The sequence below is a fragment of the Chaetodon trifascialis genome, chromosome 14 (assembly GCF_039877785.1).
Source record: "Chaetodon trifascialis isolate fChaTrf1 chromosome 14, fChaTrf1.hap1, whole genome shotgun sequence".
In the NCBI taxonomy this organism is placed as follows: Eukaryota; Metazoa; Chordata; class Actinopteri; order Chaetodontiformes; family Chaetodontidae; genus Chaetodon; species Chaetodon trifascialis.
In genome coordinates, this window is record NC_092069.1 from 14,317,857 (window position 1) to 14,345,219 (window position 27,363).

The 27,363-nt window shown below is 44.3% G+C and overlaps 2 protein-coding genes across 4 annotated transcripts; one reads left to right on the forward strand and one right to left on the reverse strand.

The window, feature by feature from the left end:
- The first annotated feature begins 424 nt into the window (after window positions 1-424).
- Window positions 425-22,644, forward strand: btbd7 (BTB (POZ) domain containing 7). Of its 2 annotated transcripts, XM_070979606.1 has the most exons (11): window positions 425-768; window positions 6,750-6,977; window positions 10,126-11,268; window positions 15,907-16,115; window positions 16,680-16,755; window positions 17,175-17,335; window positions 17,432-17,575; window positions 18,048-18,237; window positions 18,478-18,656; window positions 18,851-19,255; window positions 19,399-22,644. In XM_070979606.1, exons 2-11 carry the CDS (start codon window positions 6,896-6,898, stop codon window positions 20,173-20,175), a joined length of 3,366 nt encoding a protein of 1,121 aa, XP_070835707.1. In that variant the 5' UTR covers window positions 425-768; window positions 6,750-6,895; the 3' UTR covers window positions 20,176-22,644. The 2 variants fall into 2 exon arrangements, with proteins under 2 accessions (XP_070835707.1, XP_070835708.1); XM_070979607.1 differs by lacking the exon at window positions 425-768 and having other exon boundaries at window positions 6,772-6,977; window positions 18,851-18,916; window positions 19,399-20,303.
- Window positions 22,364-26,978, reverse strand: LOC139342486 (putative E3 ubiquitin-protein ligase UBR7). 2 transcript variants are annotated; one of them, XM_070979611.1, is made up of 11 exons: window positions 26,760-26,978; window positions 26,268-26,401; window positions 26,117-26,177; window positions 25,940-26,035; window positions 25,799-25,852; window positions 25,576-25,681; window positions 25,316-25,452; window positions 24,116-24,310; window positions 23,798-23,954; window positions 23,612-23,673; window positions 22,364-23,430 (listed from the first exon to the last, which is right to left on the reverse strand). In XM_070979611.1, the coding sequence occupies exons 1-11, from the start codon at window positions 26,874-26,876 to the stop codon at window positions 23,347-23,349; spliced, it is 1,203 nt and encodes a 400-aa protein (XP_070835712.1). In that variant the 5' UTR covers window positions 26,877-26,978; the 3' UTR covers window positions 22,364-23,346. The 2 variants fall into 2 exon arrangements, with proteins under 2 accessions (XP_070835712.1, XP_070835711.1); XM_070979610.1 differs by having other exon boundaries at window positions 22,843-23,430; window positions 25,937-26,035; window positions 26,760-26,933.
- Window positions 26,979-27,363: the final 385 nt, after the last annotated feature.

Below are 27,363 nucleotides of genomic sequence, written 5' to 3' on the forward strand. Positions count from 1 at the left end.
GACATTCACATCTAAGGGAAAACGTAAAGGAAGGATGAAAAGATATCGACATGTGCGTGACCCATGTAATCCTCACTGCCACTAATACACCGTTAGAGAGCGCTCTCAAATGTGTTATTGCAGAAGCCGCTTGGCGTACTGACGGGCCTCTTGACCAGTCGGCGTACAGCATTGAGAACCTGTAAAGTTAATCAAAATACGGGAAACAACGTTATTGTGCAACCAAACTAAAGGCGCGACTGAGACGCAAGGCATGCTTACCTTATCTAATTTATTGAAATTAATTAAGTTAGAACACCAAACACGTGATTGAAACGGCTATTATTAGACATAAATTTCATTGTGCAAATGCTAAACTGTAATAGCCGGGAGTTTTATTTTGAAAGGTATAACCGGAAGCGCCGTTTCTCATTCTGGCTATCTTAAAACGGATTGCGTTGGGATAGGCCATAACAACCACCCAACAAGGCGTTGTGCTACTATGGGGAAATACCGAACCGAACCGAGAATAAAAACGGTTTGGGTTTAGTTTTTAGTCGAGGTTTATGCTGGGAATTGGCCGGAAAGTCGACGCAAGTGGAAATTATGGCACATTAGGGATCAAATGTGGACGTTGACGTCGAGCCGTGCGTAATGAGCAGAGTTGGAAAAAGAAGGTGTTGAGCTGCATTTTTTCTCCCTTTGCCAGAGACAACTTGGGTCGGAGTACTGCTTAAACTACGAGCTGATACGAAGAGAAATAATGGCCACGAAGCTCTCCACTTTCTGGTAAATATGTTTTGAACGCTCGCTTTTCAACAGTTGCATCGCATCCTGCTCGAAGTAAATTGCTGTTTCCGAGGGGTAAAGTCGAAGCGACACAGCAAAGATAGCTTACCCTAGCCTCTGAGGATATGCTACTAATTACAGGGCTGTGGTGGATGTGACTCCTCTTGCTAGGCTGTCGGGAAATATTTGGACACTACTTCCCATTTTTATCAGCTGAGACAAATAACCGACTTGTTTTTTCCTCTTACCAGCACTTTTAACCAAGGCTTTCGCTGAGCAGCGATAGCCCACCAGCAGCCCCAAAGAGCAACAATAGCTCCGCGTTAACGTAAGGCTAACAAAGCCATCGCAAATGATTGACTTCTTTATGCACGGGTGCATGAGGGGCCACTAATTTCGTTTTTGTGAGGCCACATCGATAGAAAAGTTCGGGAGGAAAGTGCATTTCCACTCAGCCTACATGTTGCTGTTGATTGCCTCTGTGTCAGTTGTTGATGGGTTGTGCTATGGCAACAATGTGGCCTGTCACCTATTGCGATGTATAGCTTAATTATAGAGAAAGGTATAATGGTGTATTAAAATCATGTATTAATTTCCAGCAGTCAGTTAATATCCAGTGTATATTTGGAGGTCAGTCATGACTGATTTGCAGCTCTTCATGCAATTTGGAGGCACCCTGTCTTCTTCGCAGTCTACGTTATTACGTGACAAACCCACTCAGAAAGAATCATTTCATATTGATATTCTCTAATAATGTTCATAATGCTTGTTGGTTTCTCCAACTCTTAAAGTGGTGAGCAGCCATATGCCCTCTGTGATAATCCTGTGGTAATCTCACAGAAATTCTGGTTAGAGTCAGCATTGTGTACACCCTGCCTCCCTCTGAGTGTGTCTCCCTGCCTTTTCATTTGGGAAAGGTGCATTCACCGCACTCCTCAGCATTAAGGTTTGTCATTTGACAAGGTTAAGTATTTGTTTCACCGCTGCAGGGTTGTATAATGACATGTAATTATTGGAGTTGCATTCTCTGAAGTCCATGACTGGCATGAAAGGCTGTGAGCTTGCAAGTACTTGCCACAGAGTATCTGAATGAGCTGGACTTTGGCCTGAATGCTGTTTACTCTGGCTAGTTGGATGGAGAACTCAACAAGGAGCATTGACAACTGACTTAAAAGAAGCACTCATTGTTTCCTCGGCTGCCATTCATTCTCTAGAAATTGACTGCCAGGCTGTGTTCATATAGTCTTTAGTGTGTGCATGCTTAATATGTCTTTTATTGAGAAGATGTTCAGTGTTGTCTTGCAAGCACACCTAGAGTGTTCTTCCATTCATTCTTTGTCACTGAAGGCATCAGCGTGTTTTCACCCACAGGTTTTAAAGAAAAGAGCATGTTGGATGTTGATGGTTATTTGTGATAGCCACCTTTTTTGCTTGTGTATCATTGCTTCTAGAGTAAAAAATGATAAACAGCTGACAGCGTAGTCATTGAAATGTCAAATATGCAGCATTAAGGTTCATATTGTTGGTTGACACAGGCTAATCCAGAGGCTGCCCACCATGAGTCATCACTGTGTGGACTTTTGTTCCCTCTATCTTTCTCTCTCATTTCACTGTGTTGCGGTTTCTAGCCTGTTCTGATTCCTGTAGTTTCCTGTAGCTCTCCTGGCAAAGTCTGTAATCAGTCAAATAGCCTGATTAAATACTGATTGACCTGATTGAGGAAAAACACTGCAGAGGTAAGCAGTCTGCTCTGCCACTGAATTTTTGTTTCTCCAGCCATTATTTCAGATAAAGTATGACTTCATTATTATATTTGGGGGAGGCATTTATTCTTCTTTCTTTCCACCTGTGGCCCATATTCCGCTGTGGGATGTGTGCAGACACATCAATACAGTAGAGGTCACTCTGTTAGAAAGTTCTGGTTTCTGCTCTCTGCTGCATTGCTTATTATGGCCCTTTTTAGAGCATCTCTGATTATATCAAATATCCAAAGAGTCGAACAGTCTGTAATTACTGTCTGAAGCAGTATTTCTGTCCAGCTTGGTTAGCAAAACAAATAATGGCCAACTCTACCCACGGGTCATTTAACAGTTTTTGTAGCAGCAAAACTTTTTGTCATGTCATACTAGAAACTCTAATTATAACAAGGGATTAGTTGATATAATTTGACTGTATTTTTATGTTAATTGGTCTGCATCTTTCCTATTCTTTGTATGCGAGTCAAGAAAGTAATTTATTTACGTTTCTTCTGGGATCAGTGTGACAGGGACGAGATAATAACATGCCCACAATGGATGAATAAAAATTCCCTGTTAAAGAAATTAGACTGAAGTGCTGTGTGTTTGAAGTGCTGTTGTGAAGTGCTTTGACGCATATAGAGCACTTTGCAGTTACTGTGTAATTTTAGACTGGGAAGTCTTTGGAGGGGGGTTGTATTTGGCTGTTTCTAGAGTTGCTGCCCTTCCATTCAAGCCTGGCTGTGATAGTGGCACAGCGATTGCTCTTCTGCAGAAGCTTAGGGCCTGTGTCATTGAGCCTAACAACAAAGATTACTATCAAAAGGTGGTGATTTCATCATTTCATTCATGGGAGTCTCAGTGGGGCCAACAGAGAACACAGCACTCTGGTTTCTTTGTGCCAGAAATATGAATTTCTCAATCATCTGCTATACTGCCCAACTAATTCTCCACATCACTTTTGATTTCGGAAGAGTTGTCATGCCGTGATGGCTTCGTTTCAGCTGTCACTTTGATTCAAAATGTGGCCTTTGTGTGTTTCATTAGCAGGGCATTGGTCAGGCCAGGGGATGACTAGTAAAAACCTGCCCTGAAGCAAGAAGAACGTGCTTTTGAAATTTGGGGTTTCTGGCTGGAAAGGAAATCCAGATACCTACCGCTTCCCTTTCCTCCAGCCATGATGAGGAAATCCACATAAATGATTGATCAAGTGCTTTGACTGTCATTTGAATAATACATTGGTCCTGCTCTTATGCCAAGCATTTTTGTATGGTAATGTTCTGTGGGATGCTACGGTTCGGCCTTTTAAACCTCCGCAAGTGGCTGATTTAAATAAAATAAAATGAACCAAACAACTGAGGCAAGCGGAGCAGTTTGAAAGGGTGTGTGTGTGTGTGTGTGTGTGTGTGTGTGTGTGTGTGTGTGTGTGTGTGTGTGTGTGTGTGTGTGTGTGTGTGTGTGTGTGTGTGTGTGTGTGTGTGTGTGTGTGTGTGTTTGTGTTTGTAGAGAGAGAGGGAGAGAGAGAAAGATAGGTGGGGGCAGGGAGTGTCTCTTGTCACCTCTCATTAGGGACGTATAGTCCAGCTCAGCCGGCGTCTGCTTTCCCCCGTCTGTGGCACTGCCCTCCTCTGCTCCCAGCCCCAGCACAACAGAGCAGCACACTGTTTCCGTCTAAACTGCGGAAAAGTGTCTTAACGTTCGACATCAGAGAGATTATGGCAGAAATGCTTCTTATTGAACGGTGTGAATCAGGTCTCAAGGAAATAGCTGTCCTAAATTATGCTTTTAGAATTCTGCACTGCAGCTGAAGTTAAATTTGGTTCGCTCATTTGAATGAGTTAAAGCTGTGAGTCTTCATAGCCGGGAGTCAGTGTATTGTTCAATTGATGTGTTGGTTGATTTGCTTTATTCTGCCTCTGCTGTGCTCCTTTGAGGACCCCCCCCCATCCCACCCCACACCTTCTTTTGTAAACAAGACAGTATATATCTCAAGGGCTTCCTCCTCTCTCCTACATATTCAAATTCAATTTCTAATTTTGTCCAAATGAATTCCCTATGAAGATGGTGCTTATTTAAAGCAGTCTAATGAAATAAAGATCTACCAACATTTTTATTGGAGTGCTCCAGTGTGACTGCTTGCTGAGTATTTCTGTGTGGAATAAGAGGCTGTGGTTTTCCATTGAACCCTTGGGAGGCTGTGGAGTGCTGCTCTACAGGGGCAGACACAATGATTTATTAGTAGGGTAGGCAGGAAAAAGTAGCAGGCTGAGATAAAACGGATCTCCCATCACACTCCAGTTCTCCGTCTGGTCTCGCATAGAAGAGAGGCGGCATGTGCATATATAAATTATATAAATATGACTGTTTAAAAATAAATAAATAAATAAATAAATAAATAAATAAATAAATAAATATATATATATATATATATATATATATATATATATATATATATATATATATATATATATATATATAAAGAGAAAGAGAGAGAGCTATTTAAAGGCACAGAGTAATGAGAATTACATTTGCAGGTCTCTTGGTAATGTTTAGAAAAGGGTATGTTCGTGCAAAGTTACCCAAGATGTAAGCGCCATGGAAAATTGAGAAGTTTGGAAAATAATCAAAATAATGTACTTGCGGGTAAAAACGAAGCTAGATATGCTCAGATTGTGATTAATAGCCTGGTGGGTTGAAAGTATGCTTAATTAATGAGGTGCCCTGTTTTTTGTCTGATCGTAGCCAGTGACAGTACAAAGGAGAGAACAGTTAAGTTACTGAGGGCGCCTTGACCGGCACCGTGGCTGGCGAGGACAGGCTGGGGCAGAATGGCTGTATGGAGCTATCTGCTGTTGCTCAACTCAGTCACACAGCATTTTCTGTGTTACATTTATGTCTGTGTATGAAACAGCCACTTATATCAATTTCACCTTTGGGGTGTATGTTGGGGATAGATCCTCTATCAAGGCATATGAAATTTCATATCACAGTTTCGGTGTATATGTAGATAATAGTCAATTTTTCAGAGACTCAGAGTATTTTTCACAGTTTGGTTTGTCATGGTGGGAAACGTGCAGGTGTTACTAATAACATTAACGATGGCTCTGTTGTATTCAAGTGTCCCATTAAGCCGTGTGTGTGTGTGTGACAGTGAGCCAGCATGCACAGCTTAAAACCGAAGCATCAAAATGGAATTCAGCCATCATTCATTTTATTGTCACACCTGTCCTTTTCCTACAGTAAACTGTTATACTGCCTTCTGTGAAGGTGTGTTTAGAAATTGTTGATGGACAAAATAACCAAAATGTAATATTGCGATAAATCTGCCCTGTTCATTGCCCACAGTGGCCTAATATAACCAGAAGTATTAAGCAACCACTGCATAAATGGCACAGCAAATCCTGATGGTTGTCTGTGTTGTCATGTTACCCTCCCCTATGTCAAATAATACACTAAAATTAAGCACTGAAAAGAGTTTCACTGAAAAACCACAAGTCATCACATCTGTGACGCAGTGCTTAGTCTGAGTGTGCCGACATGAACTGAAAAGAGATCCAAAGTTGAGATACTTCATGAGGAATTAAATGGGAATGTGATACTAAGCTGCTTGGCTCTAATTAATGTGACCTTGGTCAATGAATTGTCTCAAAAATTGCAGTATAATTATACACTGCATAGATATATAAACAATGAACTGGAAAAACTTCCAGATTATTCATTAAACTACATATGTTTAAACTATTAAATTGGACACAATGGGCAAAGGCAGAGTGGGTCGGACCTCCCCCCGAACATCACTGTACATCTGCATTAGATTTGTTGTTGACTGCCAGTCAGTCTTTCCTGAGGGCCAACCAGAGGAAGTCTCTGTTAACCTCTCCATTGAAGATTAGGTGGGAGCCTGAATACAAAGTCTTCAGATAAATACTGTCACTCAGTTAAAAAAAATCAACACAAATTCCAGGCTTGTAAAATTGCCAAGGCAGCAATGATTCATGATTACAGTGAAATCAATGTGGCTGAAACAGTGTGATAGATAGTAATAGATATCCCTCTGTTCAGCTTCCTTAACATTGACGCCCCTGGCCATTCATTATCTTTGACAGAGTCCAAACAGTCCAAGCTCATCATGTTGTAATCCCTGTGAGATGTTAGTCAGCAGCATTTAAATACAAAGCATTCACTCTTCGGCTCTAACGTCTCTCTCACTGTTCTTTCTGTGCTCTTCCATCTTCCTCCCTGCAGGCATGGCATGCTGGGCCTGGGGCTCTGAGGACACTTCAGAGGATCCGTGCCCGACCCGCGACTGAGGATTGAGAGGAATACGTTGCCTGAGCAGAATGACTCAGCAAGAGGGGGGACCCCCAAATAGCAAGTGAAGAGAAGTGAGGATGGGTGCCAATGGATCCAGCTATCCACACTCATGCTCCCCACGCATAGGGGGAAATGCACAGGCACAGCAGACTTTTATAGGTGAGTATTTTATCTGTGCTTTAATTAAGAGCACCGTGTTGCACACATACACAAAGTAAATATTCTGTATTTTCACTGATCAAATGATAATATTTTCACACTCTCTTCTGATCTGAAGTGAAGTGTTAAAACTGTGTTGCTGAACCCGATTTGGCACAGTGCACCTCTGCTACAAACACAGTGGGCTTCTAGCGTGTCCAAACTCACACTTTAGATGAGATTAACCTACTTCTGTGACAACTAATGGTGCAAGAGGTGAATCCTTTTGCACATGAGAGTTCTTGAATGGCGCCATTGACTCTACATCGGCCAGAAATACATAAAAAGCAGTCCTTTTTTTAAAGTATAGCTGTCATTATATTTGGAATAGGAAATAGCAGTTCGGTTATTTAAATTTGCTAAATTGCTTTTATGTGTAAGGCAACATCAGGCTTGACCTAGACATTGCTTTCCTAACTTAAACTTAACTTTAAATGCAGCAACAAATTAATACATTGGTCCACAGATTGGCCCCATTTTCACTGATATCTGATCTAGCTGTTTGGGTCAGTATCAGACCATTAGGAGATATCAGTAGCTGATTGTTCCCTATCTTATATCAACAGATAGGTCGTATAGATTGTCTTAACAATAATATACTTATCTATAACGCACTGCTGGTTTGGAGGGATGTGAGAAAATATTTAACTATTCCCTCTGTTATTTCTGCTTGGTCTCCTCTGGCACTGAATCTCCTGATCTTCCGGCACTGATCAGGAGTATTGGTCTCACGGAGTGGACTTCCAAGGGCCAGTCAGATCTCACAGGCCCGTTGATCTTCAACTCTTTAGAGGCCTTTGAGCAAATTTGATTGATTAGACTGATTTTAATGCTCCCAATTTTTTTTTTTCCCCAAATATCTTGAATTCGTTACTTTACAGAGCCTCTCTTAAAGGAGAACAGGATTTGCTTGAAACTGTCAGAACTGGAAAATGTCACGTCTCAGCCAAATCTCTCAAAGGGATAATCTCAGAGATTTATGATCTACTGCTGTAACTTGATTCTCCAGTTTATGATTCCCTGAAATGGTCATAAGACTGCGATTTCTGTACATGAACAAAATTTAGCATATTTTCCATTTGACTGATTTTACACCTGTTCACCTGCAGAAATGGCCCACAGCTCAAACCCCTGTTATAAATGTCAAAGACACAAAGGTGCATTTACTTACTCGATATGCTCATGTGATCACATCCAGACATTCTGGAAAGAGGTTCATTCTGTGATCCAGGAGGGATCACCGTCTTCTTCATTTTACCTGTTAAACCGCGTTCCGCAGGTCTCCATGTGGTCTGTCAGATATCTGCTCCTCTCCTGCTGAAGAAATTAGCTTATGATCTCAGTCCTAAATTGGACAAATTGTGACTCTGAGAACCCTTGCAGTCTTTTTTTTTCTCCTGTCTTTCAATTTAATTTTGATAAACTGCAGCGTCTGTTGTTGGTTTGGAGCAAGATTTTTCTGTTTTGTTTTGTTTTGTTTTTTTTCTGTTGTTGATGTTGAAGGGTGTGTATGTGTCTGCTAATTTTAAAAAAGCAATTTAGAAAAAAGCGGTCTGCATCTACATTGCGCCTACTCCCCGCCATATGGATTTTATTATATTTAGTATTATGAGAGGCAGATATACAAACGAAACTTGTGTCTGACATGGGTGGTTAACTAAAATCACATTAACGGTTTGCTGTCAGACTTTAAAAGTAAAAAAAAAGCAGTAGTATCAGCCTTGCAGTCTTGCTCGCCTTAGCTTTGTTGTTACTGTGTGCTTGTGGTGTGATATGATGATGATAAGGCTGTTGGCTGTCACACAGTGAGGGAGCTAATCTGGTGTCATGATTTTTGCCCCAGTGACTGGCTATAGGCTGCTCGTTAGATTGTCACATTTTTCAACTGGATGGCATGACAGCTACAGTCTGAGACCTTTTGCTTTTGCTCCAGTTTCAGCGGATGTCATTGTCGGAGAACGCTGCTGTACTATAGCGAGCATATTTCTGTAACACAAGTCTGCCATATAGGTTGTATTAGTGTGTGTGTGTGTGTGTGTGTGTGTGTGTGTGTGTGTGTGTGTGTGTGTGTGTGTCTGTCTGTCTGTCTGTCTGTCTGTCTGTCTGTCTGTCTTATATACATATGAGTTCAGTCTATTCCTTATAGTTAAGTGGCACAGTTGTTCCAGTGATGGTTGTCATAACTGTCTTTTATGAGGTATGTTAAGAGACCTATTTGATACTCCTATCATCATAACCATTGGAGACGTTCTGGTTTATGGTTCCTCTGTGCCAGTGGGTTTGGAGAACTGCCTCAGAGATTAATTTAAAATACATCTGTCCTGTATAACAAAAATACATTGTTTATTTCGTTTTCCAAATGACTTTGCCTCTGAGGTTTTTCTAGACTTCCTTTTGAAAGTGAAAGTATTGTTAAAGGAACCAAATGATCTCTGCAGCCCCTGAGACCTCTGAGGTCTGCTCTGAGCCCTGTAGTTGCTTGGTTGAGCTGGCCCGGGCCACAGATGATTCACAGTGTTAGAATGATTACTATTTGGGTCACACTGATGGATGCTGAGAGAAGGGCAGGCAGAGAGGATCTCCTTGGCAGAGCTTCCTCTGACGTACGAGTCCTGTCTTTCAAGCCAAAGATAACTGCCATTTAGTGTAATTGATTGGGCCCAAGTTTGCGAATGGACGGAAGTTGTTTGAGAAGTACAAAGCAGGACAAAGTCTTCTATGAACTAATTGGTTTTTAGTCTGTGATTTGGACAAAAACAAAGTAAAATAAAGGGATTCTGTCTATTTTTTTTCACTGTTGAACCACATCCAAATTCATTGGTAGCTGGGTCAGGGTACTGTGTGCTTGGCCTGACGGAGCTCACCACACCACGGGGGTGCGAGAGGCAGATTGTGTTTCTCGCACTGTGGCCTCAAGAGTGAACTGGTGTTGGGGTTAGGAAATGAGTGTCTCACCAGAGCTCTATTTATCAGGAAATATGTAGGAAAAACTGTCATAGTTATTTAATGAGGAGAGGTTTCTTACTCTGTGAACACTGTATATTAAGATTTTTGTTTCTTTAAACACAAAATACTTCTGAAGCTAACTTGCTTTGTGTGTTCATTCCAGGGACGTCATCCTACTCTCAGCAGGGATATGGCTGGGAGTCTAAGCTATACAGCCTGGAGCATGGCCATGAGAGGCCCACAGACAGGAAGAAGAAGAGCCTTGGCCTGGCGACCCTCAAACGGAGGTTCATCAAAAGGAGGAAGTCCAGCCGCTCAGCAGATCATGCGCGGCAGATGCGGGAACTTTTGTCAGGGTGGGACGTCCGTGACACAAACGCCCTGGTGGAGGAATACGAGGGCACAGCGGCCCTCAAGGAGCTGAGCTTCCAGGCTAGCCTGGCACGTGCCGAGGCACCGAGCTTGCAGCGGGATCTGGCTGCCCTCTACCAGCATAAGTACTGCACTGATGTGGACCTCATCTTCCAAGGTACTTGCTTCCCAGCTCACCGGGCCATCCTGGCTGCCCGTTGCCCCTTTTTCAAGACTCTGCTATCCTCATCCCCTGGCTACGGTGCAGAGGTCCTCATGGACATTGAGACAGCTGGCATTGATGTGCCCATGTTCTCTGCCCTGCTTCACTACCTGTACACTGGGGAGTTTGGGGTGAGCGGAGCAGAGGACTCCAGGCTGCAGAACGTGGACGTACTGGTCCAGCTCAGTGAGGAGTTTGGTACACCCAACTCCCTGGAGGCTGATATGAAGGGCTTGTTTGACTACATGTGTTACTATGACGCTCTGCTCAGCTTCTCTTCAGACTCTGAGATGATAGAGAGCTGTAATGAGCGAGGGGCTGTGGCTGCAGCACCAACAGGGGGCTCAGGAGGCAGCGGGTGCCCCGGGACCCCAGACGAGGACCTTAGGGCTCATAAAGCTATCCTGTCAGCGCGTTCTCCTTTCTTTAGGAACCTTTTGCAGAGGCGCATCCGCACGGGAGAGGAAATGACAGAGCGCACATTGCAGACACCCACCCGCATAGTGCTAGATGAGTCCATCATCCCACGGAAGTACGTGCAGGTTATTCTCCACTGCATGTACACAGACGTGGTGGAGCTTGGGCTGGTGTTGCGGGGCAGCCCCTCAGCGGGCAGCCTCGGCGAGGTGCAAGCCCTGGTGTCCGGGGGGCGCGGAGCCAGCACACGTACCGAGGAGGCCATGGAGCTGTACCACATCGCTCTGTTCTTGGAGTTCAGTATGCTGGCTCAAGGTAAATATCCTTTTTATTTTAATTACAGCCACATTGTTCATGTTTAGTGGTGCTCGTGAGTATGGCTGGCCAATATTGCCTTAAATCAATATGAACACATATCTTTTTAAATGTTGATATGAGTAATTTGATAGGAGTAAGAGGTTCATAATGTTTCAATAAATGCAATCAATCTGTTTCATTGTCCAGCTCTGCTTTTCAGCGTAGTCTGACTAATAAGTTAGTTTGGTTTCATCCCTTAATAATGCTTCTACTTACAAACCCTGAATACCATCTGTGATATTGGAGTTAGATAGCTTTACCATGTATTTCAAAGTGAATTTGTCTATCTGGACTGTCATGATTATGGTGTCTGTCTTTGTGGATTCAATAATATGGCTTGGCTTTTGTTATAACTGGCTGGATTTCTGGTGAATTAATGCCTTGTGAGACTCCGGTCTGCTTTAATCTCTCCCTACATCCATTTATATAATGTGTCTCACACTGACTCTCTTAATATTGCACCCTTTCTTTAAAACTACGTTGTACATATGTTGGCATATGTGCAATATGGCCATGTAGACACAGGCAAGTGTTAAACAGCTTGGCTGACTGTGATGGGTGTTAGCACTGCGGCTGCCAGTAACAGATTGATATAGGCTGGAGGGTTTGTCTGTGTCTCCAGGGGCAGACAGCTTACTGTCTGATACATGCCGCACATCTGAGCTTCTGTCAGCAACCCGTCATTGCTGGTCGTCTACTTCGTCACTGGCCTATGTTTACCGGATGATGCTGTCCTTTTGACTCTTGCTGGTGTTTCAGAATGACCCCAGTAACACACCAAAGGTTAAAGCCGTGGTTTGACATGAGCCAGTCACTTCGTCACTCTCACCTCCTCAAGAGCGCTGTTCAGTTTCCACAGCTAACAAAGCTTCTCTACAATGAGAATAACTGTTGTCATATACAATACTTGAAGCAGTCTGTTTCAAATTCTCACCAAAAGTGCTGCATTTGGCCTGCCTGCCATGACTGCGTGGATGCTGAGAGGGTGTATGACTCAACACTGGTATCATATGCCATTACTATCTTATTTTTCAAACAGCCACGATGATGGGAATGACTTTGTCAATGTTGAAATGGTGATATGAGATGCATTAAATCATTTAGCACACAGTCTCCACTGCCTTGATCTCTCTAATGAAATAAAAGCAGTATTTGATTATCATTAAAACACCAAGTTATAATAATATTCAGCTTATTCAAAATACACTGCATATAGTTTGTTGTGACTCAAAACACTTAGTGAAACTGTTTTACAGTGAAAGCCCTTTATTCACACCTCCTTGCTTTGTGCTGTCCTTTTATCAGATTCTCTGTGGCTGAAACACTTTTCTTGTGAGGCAGCTGCAGACACACAACATGCTCATCGGTGTTGTAGCCTCTGTGTATGCTATGCTAACACACAGATTTATGAAACTTGGTTTGAATTCATGATATGTATAGACTCATCAGTAATATATTGCAGCCATTTACAAAGTATTTTTGTCCAAATTCATATTGTAGTATTGATACAAATTAAGTACATCATACAGTCTCAGTGGGTGTAAATGTTTTGCTATTTAAGCTTAAAAATGGCAACAAAAAGCATTCTGTCTAAAAGGGAACAATGGAAGACATGTCAGGGACACAATGCACTTTACAATAGTAAACATATTTTCTCTCAAAAGCTCAGGATCAGTGGGCAGTTGCTGAATTGACTGTATTGACTGAAGGACCAAGAATCAATCACCTTTTTAAGATCTGTGCAGTCATCTGAATAGCACTGTACACTAACACACAGCTGGTCAGACACCACCTCCCACCCTCGAGCTCTAGTGTCGCTCTCAGGGTCACTCTGGCAGCTTAAGCTGACGAGCAGGCAAATAGTGTCATCCCCACACACCATCACCTCCTCTTCCATCCCATCCCCCCGTCTCAAAAAGCCCCTACTTGAGGGTATTTTTATCCCCTCTCCTCCTTCTCCCACTGTGCTGCACAACTCTAATCAGTTCCCATGAAACCTTATTGTGGAATGTGGTGAGATGGTTGAGGTTAACCCGGTGTCATTTTATCCCAAGTCCCCTCTTTTTGTCTATTTTGCAACTTCCTGTCATTATCCTCTTGGAGATGTCTATTTTATGTCCCTTTTCGCATTTAATTTAAAAAATCAGACACATTCCTAGTCATCCTGGCGTCTGTGGATTGATTAAGAAATGAGTCCATCACACTGCTGGAGAGCTCGGTGGCTGCCACGTCTCTTCAGGAGGCAGCAGAGAAGCTTATGGCTGTGGTTTTGTATGGAGATGGCCCTCTCATCTGTCACGCTGTCTTCCCCCTCATGTGCGTCCTCGACTGCTACCCTCTGGCTGCGAGAAGTTTTGGCCCATGGAGGTTTTTGTGGTTGAGGTTGAGCTCTCTGTCATTTGTCCATATTAATTCTCAAGATGTGTATCCCTTTACGACTCCATCTCACTCAAATAGCAACCAATATTAAAAGCCTTATTAATTTTTCAAGTGCACCGCAGAGATAATAGCCAGTTGGTGTGGTGTCAGCGTGTGCACTGCAGTACCTCCTCACTGACTGACCAGTGCTTTCACTGCCCTATCTTTCATTTGGACTAGGGCTAAACAATAAATCATATTGCCATTGTTTTGATATTAGTGTGATTTTGTTTAATTCTTCAGTGCTAGTTTGTAGTGTGTTGACGGAAGTCTCAGTCCTTGAGCGATCATCAGACAAGATTTACATCCACATGCTTGTTTACAGGCCATTGAGTACAGTTGATGTTTTAAGTGGCTTTAGAGACTGCAAGCTCCATAAACATGGAGCTCCAAATAATAACAGCAAGACAAAATGCATACATTCTCCAAAGTTAGTGCTGTAGAGCTGACTGTTGCTGTCCCTGCTGTTGTGTTGATATTCCTGTCAGTCGGCTAAGCTCCAGTGAATGTGGTATACCACCCGTGGAGAGAAGGGGAGGCGGGTTAGTATTAGATATAATGCTGATTCTAATCTCCAGCTCATAATAAAACTGCTGCGTTTTAAAAGACTGGCTGTCGCTGTGAATTCTAATAGGCTAACGCAGAGCAGAGCTGTTTGCTTTCCTGTGCCAGTGGTCCCAAGTGGGGAGTTGTCTGCCTCTGTGCACATGTTCGTGTGTCTGTCTGCTTTTTAGGAGGGGGCAAAGATACAAAGGTGAAAGACTGACATGAGCCAAAGCACTTTCCAAGAAGACAGACAGCACAGGGACAAGTGGTGGAGACGGAAGGCGCAGATGTTGGGAATCCATTCACTCCTTCTGTCTGTTTATTGCAGATAAAAAAGGCAAAGTGCCTGGATCCATATTTCAAATTCATCTGTCTTCTTAATGACGCAGGATTTTCACCCTTTCTTTAAAACACTGCAGCTCTCTGCTTTGCATTTCTCTAAATTGCCATTACAACTAAAGACGCCCAAAAGGAGAAGTGCATCATAAGTGTGCGCATCCATGCGTGTATGTGCATGTGCATTATTGCTTATATGTGTTCATCTTAAAACTCTGTAAGTTTTGCTTGGACGGATATGAATCCCCAGTTTCAAAACTAAAGGAATTGCTGGAGCCATCAGTCTCAGTTCTGGTGTCCAGTTTCCCAGAGTAGATGTTCAAAGTGGTTTGGGGGCGGAAAGGCAGCTTAGATCTTCTAGTTTAAGATAAGTTTCCCAGAGGAGCGTTGCTACTGGTCCAGCCTTGAGCTGATGGACATGACGGCCTGGAATGAGGAAGTTGGCAAGTTTGTGTTTCAGTTGAGAGTAGCTCTAACTGGACGTCAGTCAGTCTGGCTTTATCTTTGTGGATGTCCATTCTGTATTAAACATTATTGATCAGACAGGCTGAGAATAAGAGCCAGTGACGCTCTGGCGTGTTGGGGTTTGGCATAGCTAACTCGACTTCGCAAATCATATTGTGTTTGTTTGAGTGGATGTTAGGGGGTTTAATTGTGCCAAAATAGATCCCTCTTACAATAAGTGTGAGTTTGAGTGCCAGTATTGGCTGAATTTTCAAAGCTTAACTCTTTTTTTTTTTTTTAATGGCTCGAGCAGCATGTACATAATTCCCCAAGCATTCTTTGTTTTTGCAATGTATTTTTGAATTCTGCACACGTGTGCACACATTTGCTAAGTGTGTGTGCTTGTGCACCGGTAACACATTTCCTCAGGCTGCTGTGTTTACTCATCACGGTTAAGAGGAGGCAGCTCGAGACTGAAACACATCAAGGTATCAAAGGCATTTCTGTGGGTTGGTGGGTTGCAGAGTTAAACCACTGCCTGCTGTTCTGGTATGCGCTCTGATTTAGGAAATGCAGCAAGGAGGATGTGGGGGCTACTAGGGGGAGACTCCCTGGGTCAGTGAATAATAGTCAAAAGTACTTGTGATCTGGCGGTGGCTGCAGAATTACCTTTTTTATTCTAATAATCAGCCAGTTCAATTATACCCAATTGTGTTTCTTTTAGCTTTTGTTAAGTATCTTATTGCTGGCTTTAACATCCATACTTGTTTTTGAAATATGATACATTTGTGCCCAAAAACCTGGTTGAAAATCAAGGTGTGAATTACTTGTCTGTCTGTTTGGCTCTCCCAGGCTGTGAGGACATTGTTGTGGAGAGCCTGTCTCTGGACTCTCTCGTCCCCATCCTGAAGTGGAGCTCCCAGCCGTACGGCTCCAAGTGGGTCCACAGGCAGGCCATGCACTTCCTCTGCGAGGAGTTCAGTCAGGTCGTCACCTCAGATGTTCTCTACGAGCTGAGCAAGGAGCACCTTCTCAGTGCAATTCAGTCTGACTACCTACAGGTAAGGAAGCAGAACATCACCTGATCTGTTTCTATTCTATGACATATCACAGTGTGAAAGATACATTTTCTGGTGTGAAGTTTCAGTACTGCTTGGTGAAAATACAGTAAATCCACACACACACACACACCACAGATGCATTAACAGAATCTCTATCTCAATCACACACTGTATGCACACACACTTACACATGGACATACTGACGACACGTGGAGGGTCTCCAGAGTTGAGTAACACCATTCCCTGCAGGGAAATGCCTTCAAACCCAGAATCTAATCAAAGCTGAGTTGTCATCTGTACTACCAAGCTGCTCTGGCATCAGACCAGATGGTTGAGGTGAACTGTTGTAATTGAACTACACAAACAAACCAACCTGGCCTGAGTGTTGCTGTGACACTGCTGCAACATATTACATTTTCACCTTATCCTCATTTAACAGCTTCCCAGTTTTGTTCTCTACAATATCTAACCTTGTCCTAATAATACTTTTGTCTCATTCTTTCTCCCTGTCCTATCTCTCTCTCCCTGTCTTTCTCTTTCCCTGTATCTCGGTCTCATTCACAGGCGAGTGAACAGGACATTCTGAAGTATGTTGTTAAGTGGGGCGAGCAGCAGCTTATTAAGAGGATGGCAGACAGGGGTAAGATAATACAGTCTATAATTACCCTCTGAGCAGCCCCCCTAATGGCTCTGAGGAAATCACCCACTTACCAAAGCCTCCAAAATACACTTAAAAGCATTATATAAAGGAGCCACAATGACCAAGGTCAGCAGGAAGTGGCTTTACAGTGATTGGTCATGTCCTTGTGAGCTCTGACCTAGTAAACAATTGTCATATGTTGGGTTTATGGTCATGGCTATGAGTCATCATATTTTAAGGGCTAGCAACCTGCAGGCAATGCAGTATTTATCCATAATTTCTTAAATTGAATAACTTGAATGTTGTGAAAAATAGCCAGCAGGTTAACTTAAAAGCATAATCATAGTTAAAAAATAGTCATGGTTAAATGCATTACATTGAAAGGCTGCTAATGGCTATTCTTGTCCTCATTTACACAGAGCCCAACCTGTTGAGCGGCACTGCCCACAGCGTAAACAAGAGGGGAGTGAAAAGGAGAGACCTGGATGTGGAGGAGCTAAAGGAGATCCTTTCTCCCCTCCTGCCCTTCATCCGAACTGAGCACATCTTACCTCCCAACAGTGACGTACTGGCTGATGCGGTCAGTATTCCTTGTCTGTCTTTTCTCAGCCGCTGCATACGTATGAGTGACCTTCATAAACTAAGCATTGATCTGCATTCTTCACCCTGTTCACAGCTTAAAAGGGGTTTGATCAGCACCCCACCTTCAGACATGCTGCCCACCGCTGAGGGGGGAAAAGCCAATGCCTGGTTAAGGCAGAAGAACGCAGGCATCTATGTGCGCCCCCGCCTTTTCTCTCCTTATGTGGAAGAGGCGAAGGTATGGCTCATTCACTTCTGATTAATGGAGCTTCCAGACGGACGGTGCAGGAAGCAGTGGATTATTTGTGTCACATATAGCTATCATCAAACAGAATAGAGACTCTGTGAAAAGGACAGGCTAACCATTTAGAGCCTTGGGAGAATTTGTGGACCTGTTCATAGTTCAGACGTGCTAAAATAATCCATGCCCAGTTGTTGCCATGCATACACCCCATCTTTAATAGTTGTCTCCATCATCGTGACTGAAATTCAATTTATGTCCTTTTGCACACTTTTCCTAATAACTTACAGGCCTTCCCAGGGCCATGAATATTTATGAACATATCCCTAGACCAGAGAGTTATTATTAGATGAAGTGTCAATCAAGTGGAACTAATTTGCAAACCCTCTCAGTGTCCTTGAGTCGCACATAGGACTTTTATTTTTAAAGTTCTGGTCTAACTTTCCCTCTGTGGTCTACCTGTCCTTAGTCTGTGCTCGATGAGATGATGGTGGAGCAGACGGACCTGGTGCGTTTGCGATTAGTGCGCATGTCCAACGTCCCAGACACACTCTACATGGTCAACAATGCTGTGCCTCAGTGCTGTCACATGATCAGCCACCAGCAAATGGCAAGCAACTCTACCACAGCTCCATCGGTTGTGGCCAATGAGATTCCAGGTAGGAAAACTGTTGAGGGATGACTAAATGGTAACAGAAAGCACCGTTCATGCAAATACCTGAACTACGAAAGTACCCTGAAATATGTTGCTATTCTGTGGCTGATTCTGAGCTCCCTGGGTGGGGCCAAAACACCTCTCTGCATCAATAAATGATCAAGCTATTGTATTAATGTGACTGCGATTAAGTGAGAAAATGAAGAGTATCAATGTATGTGTTCGCATTGTGTGCATCTTTCAGTGCCTCAGCTGTCGGTGGTAAAGGAGATGATCCGGAGGCTACAGGAACTGAGGCACACAGAGCAGGTCCAGCGAGCTTATGCCCTCAACTGTGGTGAAGGAGCCACCGTCAGCTATGAGCTGCAGCTGCGGGTGCTGAGGGAGTTTGGTCTGGCAGACGGAGCCACTGAGCTACTGCAGGTTAGCAGAAAGCAGAGTTTGTCCTCAGGGGGTAGAGGTAGAGGTGGATGAGATATAATGCAGTAATGAAGAAGACCTTAAACAACCCCAGGCAGATAAATCTTGAGAAAGAGCCCTTAAGATAGGGCTTGCTTTGTCAACACCAGACTTGATATCCATTTCTTTAGCTCCTGTTTTGTTTTGTGTTTTTTCAGAACCCCTATAAGTTCTTCCCTGATGAACGGTTTGGAGATGAGAGTCCAATTCTGGCTCTGCGGCAGGTGGGTCGGTGTCGGGTAAACAGCAGCCCAGCCATGGATAGCATGTTCACAGAGCTGGAAGGAGTAGCGGGCTTCCACCCTCCCTTACCTCCTCCACCCCCCCCATACCACCCCCCTGCTACACCCAGCCGTGCTCAGCTCAAGGGTGCCTGGCGACCTCGTGTGCCCATGCCGACCCCCACCCGTTCCTTCTCCTATCCCTGCAACCGCACCCTGATCCAGCGCCATGCAGCCAGCAAGCATGGCAGCTCAGACTACTCCTCTGTGCCCAGGCCCCAGCCCCCAGACTGCACCAACCCGCAGGCTATGGGCCGAGCTTTGCTTTCAGATCGGCAAGCGGTGAGTGTGTGTGTGTTACTTCTGAGAGTCCTTGTGCTACGTTTTTTGATTATTCAAATGTGGACTTCATGGTTTGTACCTGGGATCATGAATAGCTTATTTGCAAGGTAACGTCACACATTTGTATCTGTTTTCCTATGCAGATCAACATGGAGCCTGTTATGAGGGAGTTCATGCCTGACATTGCACTAGGTGTCTCAGTCATGTCCCTGAGGGAGCAGCACATGGCAGAGATGGACAGGGACGGCCCTCACAGCCCAATGGGCCCCTCAGGCCACCATCTGCCTCATGGGCCCTGCCCCTCTGTCCGCCTCAGCCACAGCCATGGTCCTGGACACGGCCACTCCTGCAAAAGACACGCTCCTGAACCCAAGCTGGAGGCTCAAGCCGAGTTCCCTGACCTGTACGACTTCTCTTGCCGACCTGCAACACCGACCTCCACTCACCCTCTGCCCTCCTTTGCAGGACCAGACCTCTACAGCCACAGCTGCACCCCCTCCAGCTCTTATCCACCGCCCTACATTTCTGACTCTCAGTCCCAGGGCCACCCACAGGGACGGACTGCCCCAGACCCACTGCGTCTGGATGTCCTCAGTATGACCTCTCAGAGGCATGATGGAGTCCTTGCCAGCCCCTCCGGGGCCCAGCCTAGGATGGGACACATCCCAAGGGGCAGATCGAATGAGACAGACCTGACTCATGGCTTAGGTCATTTACGGTCGCCCAGTGGGAACATGGACAGCTATGAGGACAGGCACACAGGACCTAGGGATGCCCCGGAGGAGATGGTTCTGGCTGGAGAGTCATCAGGCCTGGGGCCCCTCCAGCAGCCTCACAGGAACAGTGTCAGCGAGGAGATCGCCAGAGACCGCAGATCACCTAGCAAACCTGACTACCCTTATAAGAAATCTGCACTTTAACCCCAGTTGAGGACCAGGGGTTGAGTTAAGAAAAGGGAAAGCGTGTTGAGTTGCTGTCTATCAAAGTGGATGGCAAAGCACTAAATGTGTGCCTGCGTATATGTGTGTGTGTTTGAGAGGAGCAGGGGAAAGGGTGGTCGATGGTTGCTATTTATAGGATCTGTCCTTTTGTCCTACCTCTATCACACTGTGCTATCCATCACACAGTCAGAGTATGGAAAGAGTAAGAGCTGTAGGTTAATTGTTGATGCTTGTAATTGATCTCTGCAAGCTTGCCTAGTCCTGCTGGTTTCGAGGATGACTCAGGCTCTACTGGCATGAATTGGTCTATTGAGTTTGATTGTAAAGGAAGAGGTTAGCTCTATGCTGTGTGAATCCTGCACGAACACTAGATGTAGCTCAGTTAGGAACTGGTGGTTTAGCAAAGACTATATTCATAAGTTCTTTTGTGTTGTCTCTCGATTATTTTCAGCATAGAATGGGGAGATGGCCGGATTGGAATCTCGATTTACACAAGCGAACAATGGCACCCAGTCAGGGACGGAAAGTGTTGTGATAAAGTCATATGTAAATTTGTCTGGCTGTATTCTTTTTCTCCTGTGACTTGTATTTCCATTTCTTCCTGTAGCATGCCTATAGCAACCCACCTGACTAGTTTCCCCCTCCTGGTTCTGCAGTGCTGATGGGTAATGGGCCAGGGTTTGGTCACACAAAGCAGGAATTGGATCTGACAGGAAGTAGGTCATCAGAGCTCGTCATTCTCCTGTAACCCAGTCTGATAATTGTGTCAGGTTTTAACTATCACAGCCTCTGAGTGTGTAGCTTAGGGCTGAAGCCTGGCATTTTCAGAGAGGGAGGGGGGGCCAGCAGGCAGGAGGATCGCAGGCAGGTTCATTACTGAGATACAGTGGAAAATATAGGGGTGCCATGGCAACTGATGTACAGTGATCAAGTGCTGGGGGTTTGTTGGCTTTTCAGCTGGAACAGGATGTGTGTGTGTGTGTGTGTGTGTGTGTGTGTGTGTGTGTGTGTGTGTGTGTGTGTGTGTGTGTGTGTGTGTGTGTGTGTGTGTGTGTGTGTGTGTGTGTGTGTGTGTGTGTGTGTGTGTGTGTGTGTGTGTGTGTGTGTGTGTGTTTACGCCTGCGTGTGAGGATAACTTCGATACACACAGGTGTTGAGACAATCTCAGTACTGTACACTCCCATCTTCAGTCAGGTCTGTTTGTGTGTGTCAGAGAGTGGCTGTGTGCTGAGCTCCCTGCTGTTCTGTTTAATCCGATAGCATCAAGTAATCAAATCTAAAGCCTTAATCAGTGCTTGGAATATTCCATTTTAGCTACCTTTATTCAATTAAGTATGATGTCATAATATCGCAGCCCCTGTGAATTGCTTATTTGACTGTTCTGTTCACTACAGACACATTCATTGCAGTGTTTTTTAGAGGCAGAGGTGGATTTCACTGAATCCAAATGCTCAAACCATTTATGTACATCAGGCCTCCATCTCGCCACCTCACGGGATGTCATGGACCTGCACAGCCAGCGTCAATACTCTTAAACATGCTGTTAAATAGCCGCAGCAGCCGTAGCTCCAGAACCCTGCAAGTACACACAGCCAACAGCTGGAATACAACCTCACATACGAGTATCATTGCACTGTAGGAGCCACCTGTTAGCTGAAGGGAAAAGGAACAAACGAATTTCGAACAAAAGGAATCTTATGGTGAAGAGAAGTTGGCGATTGCTGGCTCATATCTCCAATGGAAATTGTATATAATGAATCGAGTTCCACATGTTCCGATGAATTTTTAACGGTTTCTATGGCATTTTAGTGGTTGTTGAAGGTTTGTGTTTTTACTGTAGTGGACAACACTGTGTACATGTCTTTGTCATGAAATCTCACTAAGAATGTGTGGTATAAAACATAAAGATTGTGTCTCAATCCATTTTGTTCTTAAATGTTATGCATTAGGGCAGTTTGTTCAGTGTTGTAGGTGGTGTGGTTACCATGTTTGTAGAGATGTTTCCCCCCCCCCTCCCTATTTTCCTTTTACTTTCAAAGTAACAGGAATACGTAGATGATCTGAAGACATTAGCTCTCAGCTTAGCAGTGATGACGTTGCCAAGCAGAAAAATCATTTTTCCATCTAGGTTGCTTCATGGGGAAAAAATGCAAACTCCAGATTCCTCCCCATGTTCATGTTGGGTAGTTGTTTTATTTTCCAGGACAATGTTCCGTTAAATAAAAGCCCTTGTTTTGCTCTTTGCTGTAGAGAAGTCAGTGCCTTCCCCTGCCTGCGGCTGGGCTTTTATTGGAGAAGTGACTTTGATGTCTATGCAAGCTCTTTTCTACCAGCTTACCAGCCTGCATCAAATAATTCTCTGAAATCTCATGTAGCTCGTTTTGTGTACATAGTGTTATTTAGCACCTTTTTGAAATTGAACCATCTGAAATGTGTGATTGCTTGTGTTGAATTGTAACAGGTACATTGTACTTGTATGGTATCATAAAACATGTTTGTAGATTGATATTAAGTTGCATTTAGTTTCACTGAATCTATTTTTCTACTGTCACCTCAAAAGGTGCATAACAGTGGTCAACTTGGGCATCCACAAAAATAAACTGGTTTGATATTATGGAATTCATTTGATCTCAGTTGGGTTGTTTTGTGCACTACAAACATGATAACTTTATTTGGAACATGAATCCACATGAATCAGGTATATTTCTTCACATCGCTCTTACAGACAAGTTTGCCTTGACTGGTCTCCACCAGAAAACCTCTTGACCATTTCAACACAGCGGCATGTTGGACATGTTCACAGGAATGCACGTGGCAGCATCATGTTCATGACAATTTTCAAACCATAAAGTGCTGAAACAAAATGTATTTTGTTCATAAATGCTTCAAGTAAACTTTCATTAGGAGCTTGAAAGCTAAGGCATCATTATAAATCAACGTGAATGAAGCTGTGAACCCGAAACCCACAATCCTTCACCCTACAGACAAGCGTCTACAACAACTACAGGTCAGTACTCCGCACTACTCGTTCAAGCTTTAGGATCACATTGGTTGCAGCTAGAAACCCTTTTATTCAACAAAGAAAGGGTCACCTTCCAAGTCTCACACACACATTCAAAAGCACCGTGTGATAGCAGCATGGCCTCCTTGCTACTGGTATCCTGCATTGGTTCTGCGTCTTTTTCGAGCCCGCAGCTCCTCGAAGAACTGGTGCACGGCTTCGGCTGTGACCGTCTGACACACAGAGGGAGGGAACGGTTCTTGAGTGTAAAATTTCACATTCTTGTCATGCAAAATGAAACCAAGATCGCCCATGGGTAAATCAGTAAATATTAATGCATCAAATCCCTCATAGGTCTTGTTACATTTAATCTGAACTGTACTGCGTATTTGCAATCCGGCCCCCTTTCCTCACCTTTCCTTCAGCAACACACTGGTCTAAAAAAGCATTGATTGAAGTTGTCAGCTCATTGAAACCTGAGGGAAGAACAGATGATTAATTAGTCTCAATCGATCGCCTCTCCCATAAATGTCACTTTACGTGATTACATCCTTGGAGGAAAACTGACCCCACGCCCCTCTCTGCCCTCTCCGTGCTCACCGTAAATGACCTCCAGCTGCTGCACGCGGTCCATCGAGTTCGTCAGCATCATCAGTGGGTGCTGCCCAAACGGCTCAGCCAAGCCTTCGTTCTCGTAGGCCAGAATGGTGTCAGACAGATCCATGAGAAACTGCACCTCGGCAGCCACATAGGCCTTCTGTGCACCGATCCAACACACATCGAAGAAACATTCATTAAAAAGAAGCCTAAGTACTTCATTATACGGTTACATGAACCAGGATCACATGTAGAGCCAACACCTGTGAAGTGGCTTTCTTGTGCCAAAGCCTACATTATAATCTGAGAGTTGTGGAATACCTTGCAGCTTGTGCAGGTGCAGAGTTTGGAGCGCCAACCATAAGGCCAGAACACCGCTCCCTGTCTCAGCCTCTCCAGCCCCTTGATCTGCAGCTCCTTCAGCCTGCATGGCACAGCTCTGGTCGTGGCCTTCGCGGGGCTGCCTGCCATTTCCTCGTGAGTCCGTTTGCAAGGGGGACTCCTGTTTGCCGCTTCCTGAGATACAGACAACAGCATATGATGGGGCGAGATACTGCGTTAAACTGGCAGGAGAAGCAGATGATGAACGCCTGGGCTTCAGGAAAACATCTCCGCACACAGCACTGCAGATTCATCCGGGGAAGTCTTGAGTCGACTGACACTATGAGATGATTGGGCGATGAAAATCACCAGTTTACAGTAAGCTGCCCTGTGAAGCCTGGCCAAAGCCGTCTACAGAGCAGGAGAAGCAGAGCCTCATGGGTCATTTCTCCCCTAATTACCCAGAGGAGGGGAAAGCACGTTAACAGGAGCTGGAGCCTGCTCTATAATCTGCTCATTACCCTCCAGCCCCATCTTGTGGCAACAAAACACACCAGCTGCCATGGAGGGAACTTGCAAGAGCATGCAGGGACAATGTCCAGAGACAAGGAACAAAAACTGCTAGAGGTGAGTTACTGAGTTACAAAGACAGGTTAATTTTTCCTTTGGGCTTTTGATTTTTGATCAAACATTAGAGCAAAAATAAAACCAAAACCGTGAATTGAAAAGTAGGACAAGGAAAGCTAAATTTATGCTTCCTCCGTGCAGGGCTAGAGGAGGAAAATGGTGCTGCATTCACGTCATACAGGAGTTATCATAATTACAAGTTTCTGACCTGTAACTAGCCACCACATCAGCATCCAAACAGTAATTGTAACTTGGATTCTTCTGAAAGCTCTGACATTTTCAACTTCAGAATAGGGAAGTATCGGAAAACGAATCAAACGTGGACGCCTCGTATCAGCCAGCGGCGTCGTTCAGCATAATGACACTCAGTTTTATGGTTATTCTTGTCAATGCAAACCTTTTTCAGCTCTCCAGTCATGGAAGCAGCACAGGCCAGCACCAGTATAGATTCGTTTTGGTGGGTTTTCTTGTTCACGTTAACTTCCCGCATTATTATTTCACTCTACATGCGGCAAACCCTCCATGCAAACATAGAAACAGAGGCAGAGGACCCTTGTGAGCATCATGTCTCACCTCCTGCTTTGCCTGCTCAGCGCTGGTGGACGGTTCCTCATCCCTGCTTCGACTGGGCTCAGAGTCCTCTTTCTTTTCTGCTCCCTCCTCGACTTTTACCTCCTCTACAGGAGGACTGACGCTGATCACGGGTGGGACTAAAGGGCAAAGACAAATGGAAAAATGACTCTGGATTTCACTGTTAAACTAATGCAAAGTTAGACAAGACACACGGGTTTGTCTTTGCTGCCTGTGGCGCGCAGCTCAGGAACATCTGGTACCTGCAAAGTGAGCAGCGTACGACCACAGGAAAGGAGCCTTGTTCATGCAGCCCTCACACACCATCTCCTGCAGCTCCTCGGGTTCTGTTACAGTGCAGCCCAGGTGCTGTCAGAGACACACAAAATGGCTACATAATGAGAAGAAGACTTATCGTGGTGATAAAAAGTAAATTGGAGTCAGAGAAGTGCTCAGAAATCCTTTCAGTGACATGTCATATCTTACCCTGCTATGAAACCAATCCTCACAGACGACACACTGAATCATCTCATCGTTGGCCTGTTGGGTGATGAAACAGGTGTTGTTTAGATTTCATCCAAATAATCTGAACTACATGAGGGCCCAGAGACAAAATAAAAGGACTACCTGGTCGTCTGTGTCCGGGTACGGCCGGTCACACGTGCAGTAGCAGCCGCTGAAGTTGTGATTGTATGAATTTCTGATGTTTTCCTCATCTTTGGCCTGTGAGGACAAGGGGTGGAATAACTTCAGCAGACAGAACCTTAAGAGCAGTTAGGAATAGTAAAAAGCCAGAGGACTCACAGGACTTAGCTGGCACTTGAATTCTCCGAACTTGCCATTTCCACAGTCACAGCGAAAGTTTCTACAGCAGAAAAACAGCAACATGAGCAAATGATGACACAATTATAACGAAAACTGCAGAGCTGAATTTGAAAGACCTCGAGCTAAATACCTTTTGGTGTACAGTTCAAAGATATCATGTCCATCGTGGCATTTATTGGCACAGGCCAGACAAATCCCAGCATGCTCTGCAGCACTGGGAGTGCAGGTGTTGCAGGCAAACACAGCCTGTCTCTTCACGTAACCCTGCAGCAATAAACACAGGAGGTATCAACACACTGCGGTATATATATAATTGATGACAAGCTCCCTGTAATAAAAGACTACAGCAGTTCTTTATTATACTGGGAAAATTAGAAAAGAGGAATATAATACAGGACTACAATGTCCCCATAGTTTCACTCCTGAGTGGCCCCAAGGAACAACAAGTCCCTTTGGGAGAAATTAGAAAGTCACACAGAACAAAGACACTATTGCTCGCATGTAACACGCGCAGTCACGACGGACACAGCACATCCAAAACTGCAGCACAATTCGGAGAAGGCGACAGGAGGTGGGTGAAAGGCGATGGCTGCACGGCTGCGGCGCAGGGAGCTTCTCTTACCCGGGAATAAGAGCAGTTTTCTGGGTCGCTTCCCGCCAGCACACACAAGGCCTTCACGAGCTCCTCCTCGTTGGCGAGAATATCGTCGACGTCCGCGTCGTCTTTATTTGCTGCCATTGTGATAAAAGTGGCCGACGAGGACACAAAGACAGACAGACACCAGCCTAAGCTGCACAATACTGTTGACAAATAGCTGTTCCGGGCGGGAGTTTGGCCCGCGACCACGTGGAGGAAGTGACGCAGGACAGCGAGCAACGCGGGGCACCTGCTGCTGTTTGATGATGCCATCAGTTTAAAGTTGATTGATAATATCTATCATTTAGATTTTTATATTAATTACTTCCATATTTATTTTGGGTATCATTTTAGAACAAGGCTCATAGGTTTTACCTAATGGTTATAATAATAATATAATAATAATCATAATAATACACTTGAAGCACCTTTCAGAAAGGAATTGCAGCTCAAAGGGCTTTACAAGAAAGAAATCACATGCACCAAGTGAGTGCTTTACATAGAAAAAAAAAACAGAATGGACAAAAAACAGATTAAAACAAATGAATGCAAAATAAGACTGAGATAAGAATAAAGATGATCCATGAAA

Bases quoted from the DNA above. Each gene is read 5' to 3' on its own strand.
- LOC139342486 (XM_070979610.1), bottom strand. From the start codon at position 26,876: ATGGCAGCAAATAAAGACGACGCGGACGTCGACGATATTCTCGCCAAC. The intron at 23,674-23,797 runs GTGAGCACGGAG...TTCTTCCCTCAG, and splicing joins GCAGCTGGAGGTCATTTACG to GTTTCAATGAGCTGACAACT. The intron at 23,431-23,611 runs GTGAGGAAAGGG...TCTGTGTGTCAG, and splicing joins AGTGTGTTGCTGAAGGAAAG to ACGGTCACAGCCGAAGCCGT.
- btbd7 (XM_070979606.1), top strand. From the start codon at position 6,896: ATGGGTGCCAATGGATCCAGCTATCCACACTCATGCTCCCCACGCATA. The intron at 6,978-10,125 runs GTGAGTATTTTA...TGTTCATTCCAG, and splicing joins GGCACAGCAGACTTTTATAG to GGACGTCATCCTACTCTCAG. The intron at 11,269-15,906 runs GTAAATATCCTT...TGGCTCTCCCAG, and splicing joins GTTCAGTATGCTGGCTCAAG to GCTGTGAGGACATTGTTGTG.